Genomic DNA, 7,989 nt, shown 5'->3' with positions numbered 1-7,989 from the left:
GCATTTCTCATCACTTCGCAGCTCTGCAGGCAACTCCAGGCCAATCCAGTTATTAACTGCTGCTCACTTTCGGAGACCTGGGCAACTTAGCTTTGCCAATGGCAATGGGGTAATGCCTGCCTTATTGTGTTGTTTTGATGCTAAATTGAGGTGATTTATATAAAGTTTTTGGAACAGTGTGTGGAACATAAGAAACTCTCAATGAAAGTCAGCTATTATTATCAAATTCATGTTACAATTCAATATCCACTTGAAAAATGCCAATCCTCTGGCAACCTAAGGAAGGGAAAAGAACTTTCCTGCAATTAGTCTGTGTAGGAAGCCAAACAGCCCATCCTTCAGGGACAGCAGAATTGTATCCTGAGAGATCCCCAAGAAAAGGGTGGAGAGAGTGTGATGGGACCCCAGGAAGGGAGCATTGAGGAGTATTTGGTATAACTGAGAATTTAATTCTCTTCTTTGTCACATTCTTCTCAAATGGTGAGCAAGATACTTGCAGTGACCAGGACATGCTCAGGTCAGCGATGGAAGGGACAGAAGTGGGGCTCTGAGATTTTCTTCATGAGAGAGTGGGAACAGTATCGGGAAGGTCACAACAGGTAACAACCACAGCTGGGGGGACAGGGGACATTGTGGATGTGACATAGGGAGTCCAGGGAAAGAAAACTCACCCTTGCAAAGTATATAGATGATAGAGATGGTGCTGGGTGTGCCAGGAGCACCAACAAGCACATGTTACAGAGAAGGTAGCAAAAGAAGGGGGCGGCCATCACCACCTCACCAGACAAGCAGCTGGACAGAGAGGCCGGGCTGTGGGAGGCTGGACAGTGGGCCGAATGGGTGTGGGCCAGATGGGTTTGGGGTTCCCATGGCGATGGGTAAAATTCGAGCTTCACCCCCTTATCAGTAGGAGCCAAGTTGGAAACTGCAGGATGCACTGACATCTCAGAGAGGAACTAGAGATGAGGTCTTCCTGGCTCCAGCCCCAGAGAATCTTCTGCACAAGGTGGTGAAAGAGAATACTATCAGGAGCCATTGGGCTGGTGGCTACAGGGACCAGATACTCAGTTATCTCAATAAGGAAAGTCAACCCAGAGCTTGCCATCCAGGCCCATTTCCCTGGAGCTGGTGAGCAGAAGAAAGGTGCCACACATGGTCTGAGATGAAGACCTGGCACAGCCACTTTGCCTGTGGGAGAGGCTAAAGGGCTGGGACCACAGGGCACGGGGCAGTCAGGAGGCAGGGCCAGCTCTGCTTTGCTCTATTGGGAAGCTCATCTGTTGCCTCCGCTAGAGGCTGCAGCAAAGGGAAACCAATGAGCCTTGTAAACATGGGCTGGCTGTGAGCTGGGTAACCTTAAATGAGGTCATGGGGGCTCAGAAATTAAGATCTCTGGTTTAAAGACTCAAAAGCACAAACAGATATTTTAAAAGGTGAATGAGGCAGTGTTCCTTCTAGACGTCGGGAGAGCAGTCTGGACGGGTCGGCTTCTATTGTAACTCTCAGGGAGGAAACTCAGGCATTTACCTGGGAGAAGCCTTCTGGTCACCCAGATCTTCCTCACTGCCTGTGCATGTCAGGGAATGGCGGGAGCCCAGGGTGACATAAGAACTGTGCTCAGGTCCTGACTGCTGCCTGTTCTGAATAGTGTGAATTTCCTCCCAGCAGCAGTTCACAGAGACCCCAGCGGCTGCAAACACAGAGGAGTGCCACCAGCTCCCTAAGCCCCGAGACCTTCATGGCGACACACTGAGAACAGAAAATGGAAGGCTCCGCAGTGCCGGGCTGCACTCGGTGCCAGCAAACATCAATGCCACAGGCTCCGGGAGAAAGTCACTATGCGTTTTGAAAGGTCTGAATCTAAGGCAGTGACCTTCCCCTTACCTGGCTGGAAATGATGGCCTCAAAAAGGCAGTGCGTGTGTTTAAGTTCTTTGGGAATGTCAACGCTATTATGATAGGAAAGTGAAAAAACATCTCTGAGGAAAGCCTGAAGGACATGTCATTATTAAGAACTTGGAGATGGGGGGTGGGGGGGGGGGAGTTACGTTTTATAAAGCTTAATGATTCAACAGGCTCGGAGTGTACGTGCTACCTGCTCCTGCAATAGACCAGAGGTGGAAGGCTCCTCTCCGTCAGCAAAGAGGGGCTGGGTGGGCAAACTCCTTTCTGGATGGGGACAGGGTTTTGGAGTCAGAAGAGGTGGGAGATGGGCCTGGTCATGGCAGCAGGCTGGTGTGAAGCTTCCTAACTTTTTGTTTTTTTGTTCATCCTCACCCAAAGATACTTTCTCCATTGATTTTTAGAGAGAGTGGAAGGTAGGGAGGGAGAGAGAAAGAGAGAGAGATTGGCTGCCTCCCACACACACCCCGAGCAGGGCCTAGAGATTGAACCTGCAACCCCGGATTATGTCCTTGCCCTGGATTCAAACCCATGACTCTTCAGTGCATGAGCGGATTCTCCACCCACTGAGCAACACCGGCCAGGGCTGAGGCTTTTTATCTTAAGGGGATGAAGTTGCAGGTTATCAGGGCAGAGGGAACAGATGAGGCTAGAAGATTAGGAGAAGGGATGACCAACAGAGTAGTCTGGGTAAGGCTGTGTGAAGCCTGCAGGGAGCGTCCTGGCCAAGGAGGGAACGTGCTACCAGCCAAGAAGGGCCAGAACAGCCAGTGAGGACACAAGGAGCCACTGAAGCCCTTCAGGAGTCAACACTGAGACTCTGACCAGACCTGGAGGTCAAACCAAGGGCTTCTAGGCCAAGCAATGCATTTGCATATGTCAGCCTGTGTGAAATGCCCTCTGCAACTGGTTGAAGGGAGAAAAAAAGGTTAGCAGAGGCAGCACTGATATTGTGGACAGACCTAAGGCTTTGTAGCCAGACTTACTGTGTGACCTTGGGCAAGTGACTTAACCCCTCTGAACCTAAATCCTTTCATTTGTAAAATCGGCATAACAATTACATAGAGAGGCTGCAGTGAGGATTCAGTAAGGAATGCATGTGGAACCCCAACACAGTCCCAGAAAACACAGGTGCTCCCTAACTGCAGTTCCTTCCCAAAAGCTGGGCTTCCGCTTCCATCATTGTATGTCTAGAGCTGCGCTGTCCAATGGGGCTTCCAAAAGTGGCTGGTCTGAACTGAGACGTGGCATCCATGTAAAACATACAAAACTCTGTGCTACAAAAGTTAAATGTCCTATTAATAATTTTGTAGTGATTACGTTTAAATGATAATATTTTGGATATATTCAGTTAGATAACATGTATAATGAAAATTAAATTCACCTGTTTCTTAAACTTGCTTTAATGTGACCACGGAAAATGTCAGATGCCCCTGTGGCTCCCACGTCATGCCTATTGTTCATGCTGATGTAGACGTGAGATGAAAGCAGGGTGGGAAGCTGTGTTCCAGAAGCTCATTCCTGTCTACACTTGGGGTTTGTGCTTTGGGTTGGACTGTGTCCCCAGCAAGAGGTCCTTAGTGCAAAAGTGCCCTCCAGGCTCAACCAAAATGGGTGGAAGGCTTGCGTGCACCCCTAGTGGCTCAGTGTGGTGGTGGCCCGAGCCAGGAAAGAAGAGAATCTGTTACCAGGTGGGACAGGCGGGTAGCTAGGGATGGCTAGTCTGTTTTAACCCAGAGCTTCACTCCAGATCCCTCTACTGCTCTGTACTCCGGAGGATGGCCTCACTCTCTTTTTTACAGGTTTCCATCTTATACGTGAACTTGACAGGGAGCAGGTTCTCGCCAGGCAGTGACAAACAGGTGTGAGGGCAAATGCCACTGCAAAGCCCCCTTCGAAGACCATAGCATTGCCAGAGAAATGGACAGCAGACACTCACAGACACGAGAATGCTCTTTGTTCTGTCTCCCAAGAAGTGTGGTTGGTTGGTTGTTTTTAAAACTGTACATTTTACTGTACATTTTTTTTTTTTTAGCAAAGGAGAAGATTGGCATTTGTATTCTGACCACAGAATGCTTTCCAAAACCCCAAATCAGAAACATGACAGACACACGCAAGTACATATCATGTCACGACAGAGCTCCGAGCCACTGATGGGAACAGACGTCGGGTTCCCCTCCCCGTGTCCACCACGTTCCCTCAGGTGTCTGAACCCAAAGGCAAAAAGAAAGGTGGTGTTTGGGGCCACTTCTTCAATGGCTACATTTTGAAAGGCTGAGTGAGAGAGGTGCAGAGGAGAGGGAGAGGAGGAAAACGGGGAGGAGCGGGAGGCGGGAGACAGTTCAGGTCCCGTCTCTAGGCGCCTCGTGAGCGGGAAATTCCCCTGTGGTCCCAGGAAGAGACTGGCCTGGTCTGTGAACGACCTGACAGGGATGGGGAAGGCAGAGTCACAGAAAGAAGAGAGTGAAAACAGGAGGCAGAGGAAAGGTAAGATGGGAGGGTGGAAAGGAAGGGTGAAGGCATGGGGTTCGGAGGCTCCTGGGCTGGAGCCAGAAGGCAATCCTGCATAGACAGTCCCCACCCTCCTCTGTGCTCTGGGCTGGGGTGGGGCCACAGCTTAGCTCCAGGCCTGAGCCCATCAGGACTTTGTAGCCCCAGATAGATTCACCTGTGTGCTCTGTCTGCTGTGTGGTTGGCAAGTAGAAGGAGGGAGAGGGACAGAGAGGCTAGAATCGTGGCAGAGGCTTGGGAGGGGAAGAATGAGTTGGGGAGACAGTGAGAGGTAGTGCGTTGGCAATGCGGACAGGCCTGCAACAGAGGCCTGGAAAGACAGATGCGGGCAAGTCCTTCAGAGGCTCCGAGGGCAGTCTCTGTGGGAAGGTGGGTTTGACCCCACCTGGAAGAGCCCAGGTGCCCCTCCCATCACCATCGTGTCATTTCCACAGACGGATTCTGCTCAGAGCTGGCATCCATGGAAGGCCCTGTACTGCCCCCCAGAGCTAGCTGGGGGACAGACTCTAGACACAGAAATGCCCTGGACAGGATGCAGGCCTGGGAACAGATGCCCCGCCCCCAAGAGGAAGGTGGCCTTGGCCTCTGTGCTAACGTGGCCACTCACTCACAGTGTGACCTTGGGCAAGTCCTTCTGTTCTGGGGGCGGGGAGAGAGGGTCATGGAGATAATGCAAGCACCGCTTCCAGCTTCCCAACTACGGCACTGGGAAGGCTCAGCTCTCCCTGTGAAGCCTCTAGGATCCCCATACCCAGCGGGATGGGGAGGGGCTGCTCTTCCAGGTTGTGTGCCCTGGGGCGCGGAACTGGAGACCTCACATTTAAAGCTCTGGAGTTCATGCATCCTTGAAACTGGAAAAGAACAGGAGGCCTGGTGCAACCCAGTGTTTTGTGATTCAGAGGACTGAAGTCCAAAGAGAGTTTTCAGTTGGTTGACTGGGTGGTGGCTCTGGGCCCCTGACTCAGAGCATTGGACTATGACAACCCGCCATGCCACATGCTCATGGGGACTTCCTGTCCCAGCTCCCCCCTGAAGAGGCACAAATCCCAAAGGAACTCTAAGAGTTTATATCCCTCAGGCCCTGAGCCTCAGACCCCCAGCCCCTCTCCTGGACACGGGGAGTCCAGGGAGCCGCCTGGGGTTTAAGCTGATGTGATGGATGTGGACAGCCATGTTTGAGAACAAAGGAAGCTGTGTCAGTTATGGGCGTCACTCAACCCTCCAACTGGGGGACGGCTGTGAGTAATAAAGGGTCTCCCCCAAACACATGTGGAACCAGCATCTGCCCCTTCTCTCCACATTGGCAGTGACGGCCATGCAGGGCCCCGGCACTGGCTTTCAGATGGAGAGCGAAGTCCCCGTTATCTGTGTGAGTGAAGAGGGGTGCTTGGGAAGTGGGAGAAAGTAAATTAAGCAATAAAAACAACACCGGAACTGGAAGCAATCAAAGCACTTGCTTAGACGCTGCATTTGTGATTGGAAAGGCTTCAGCCTTTCCAGACCCTCAGGGCTCATCTGACACTTGGTGGTCAAGTCCGTTCCCTGAGCACACCCTGCGGGGCAGGGGTGGGGCAGTTCTGGGAGGTGCTGGGGGAGTCCACTGCGGGACTCAGCTGTCCCTGGATGTAAACATCACCATGGAAACCCCACAAAGACTTGCCAGTAAAGATTCCCCTTCCACCTGCAGGAGGAGGAGAATACCCGAGCCTACACCGTGCTCTCCATCACCCACTCGGAGCTGCCAAACGTGCCCCGGGCCCCCACAAGGTCACTCTCCTCGAAGGGCAAGAGCATGCCATTGACAGAGAGGCTGCGCTTCGTCCAGATGTTCGAGACCCTCCGAGGGGGGCTGTAGCCACCCGGGGCGCCCCCTCCTGCTGCCACCGCTGCAGCTGCGAAGTCCCCCATGTCAAAGGAATGGCTGCGTTTGGCTTTGCATTCCAGGGGCAGGGGGAGCAGGCTCTTGGCCCGAGCCGCAGGGGGTCCCAGCAGCGGCTCTCGGTCCGAGTGGTGGCCCCTGGCCGGTGTCCCAGACCCTCTCCCGCCTGGAGTCCTGGAGTCCAGCAGCTCCTCCCTCCTCTGACTCTTGAGGTCCAGGGAGGCGAAGGCCCCCATGAGGCGGTCAAGGTTGGGCTTGGGGCGCGGGGCAGGGGGCGGGAGTCTCCAGGGGCCCCGCCCCAGCGCCCCAGCCTCCCCACTGCCTAGGGAGCTGGAGGAGGAGGAGTCACTGCCACGGGCCAGGCTGGGGCTGAAGTCCAGCAGCTCATTGCGCACCACCACCTTGGGCGGCCCTGGGGCCGGGGCGGGGACCCCGCTGGGCACGCTGCCCACAGAGGGCAGCTGCGCCCCGTTGGTCTGCGAGTGCACATTGCTGACTGCGGTGGCCCCCATCTTGCCGGGGGCGTCGTGGTTGCAGACCTTGTAGCGCACCAGGAGGATGATGATGAAGACCAGCAGCGTGGCCACGATGATGCCGCCGATGACCAGGATCATGGTGCCGCCCAGGATCTGGCTGTGCATGGACTGGCACTGCGGATAGTCGGCCTTGGTGAAGAACTGGGCACAGCCCACGATGTTGGTGGCCGTGAGAGTCGTGGCAGTGTCGTCCCACATGGCCAGCACGCACAGGTCATAGCCCGTCCCGGACACCAGGTTGTTGACCACAAAGGCCTTGTTGGAAGCTGGGATCATCCTGGGGGGTAGGGGGACACAGAAGGGAGCGATGGAGGGCCAGCAGAGTGGTGGGGGTCAGAGGCAGAAACAGAGGGGAATTGACACAGGACAGGCAGAGAAGTGGGGGCGAGAGAGACAGATGGGCACAGGGACACAGTATGAGGCAGCTCAGGAGGGGGGCAGATGGAAGAGTCAGGGAAAGAAGGGGTGGGGCAGAGAGGAGGGGCGGGCAGTGGAGGGGCAGGCAGTGGAGGGGAGCATAGGACATAGTAAAGGAGTCAGATGCGAGGAGAGGACCCAGATAAGAACCGGGAGAGACAAGCAGAGTGAGGGGAAATCAAGAGCAGGCGTGCCAGAGGGACATGTCCACCGACACCAGCCGTCGATGTGGGAACCACCGGCAGAGGTGGGAGTGGAGGCAGGTGAGTGAAAACAGAGGCAGGGAAGGAGTTTAGAGATGGAGGCACAGAGAAGAAAGCAGAGTGGGCGGAGATGAGGGCGGAAACACAGGGAGGGCAGAGGGAGACACAGAGGCAGAGGTTAAAGGTCTGAGAAGCAGCAGAAACTAAACAAAGGGACCCCCCTCCTGCCCCAGCCTTGCTTAGCTTCTGCCGTGTCTGCTGCAAACATCCCCAAGGCTCCTGGGAAGGGGAGGGGGTGAGAGTCAGGTCGGTCTGGCCCTGGGCCAGCCCATCTGAAGGCTCGGTCCACCGTTGCCTTCGTCAGCATTGACAAAGCCTCCTCTCGGGGGTCCTGACAAGGCCCTGACCTCAGGCCTCGGCCATGCTCATCTCCAGATGGCCGTTATGCCTGAGCAGGGAGGTGTGCCAGCAAAGTGGGGGCAGGGCAGTGTTGAAGACGAGAGAGTGATCTTGCTTCCCGGAGGGAAGGACTGTCCTCCATC

At 54.7% G+C, this 7,989-nt stretch overlaps 1 protein-coding gene across 1 annotated transcript in view; it reads right to left on the bottom strand.

Annotated features, from left to right (window-relative positions):
* Nucleotides 1–5,864: 5,864 nt before the first annotated feature.
* The window catches only part of LRFN2 (leucine rich repeat and fibronectin type III domain containing 2), a 173,315-nt gene continuing 171,190 nt past the window's right edge, over nt 5,865–7,989 (bottom strand). Inside the window, exon 3 of the mRNA XM_036415058.2 lies at nt 5,865–7,104. Within this exon, the coding sequence (XP_036270951.1) occupies nt 6,120–7,104 (985 nt within the window). The 3' untranslated portion in view covers nt 5,865–6,119. The remainder of the gene's footprint in view (nt 7,105–7,989) is intronic.

The sequence above is a fragment of the Pipistrellus kuhlii genome, unplaced genomic scaffold, assembly GCF_014108245.1.
Source record: "Pipistrellus kuhlii isolate mPipKuh1 unplaced genomic scaffold, mPipKuh1.p scaffold_m20_p_5, whole genome shotgun sequence".
NCBI lineage: Eukaryota > Metazoa > Chordata > Mammalia > Chiroptera > Vespertilionidae > Pipistrellus > Pipistrellus kuhlii.
The sequence above is the reverse complement of the archived record's forward strand: the minus strand, read 5'-3'. Positions and strand labels throughout refer to the sequence as shown.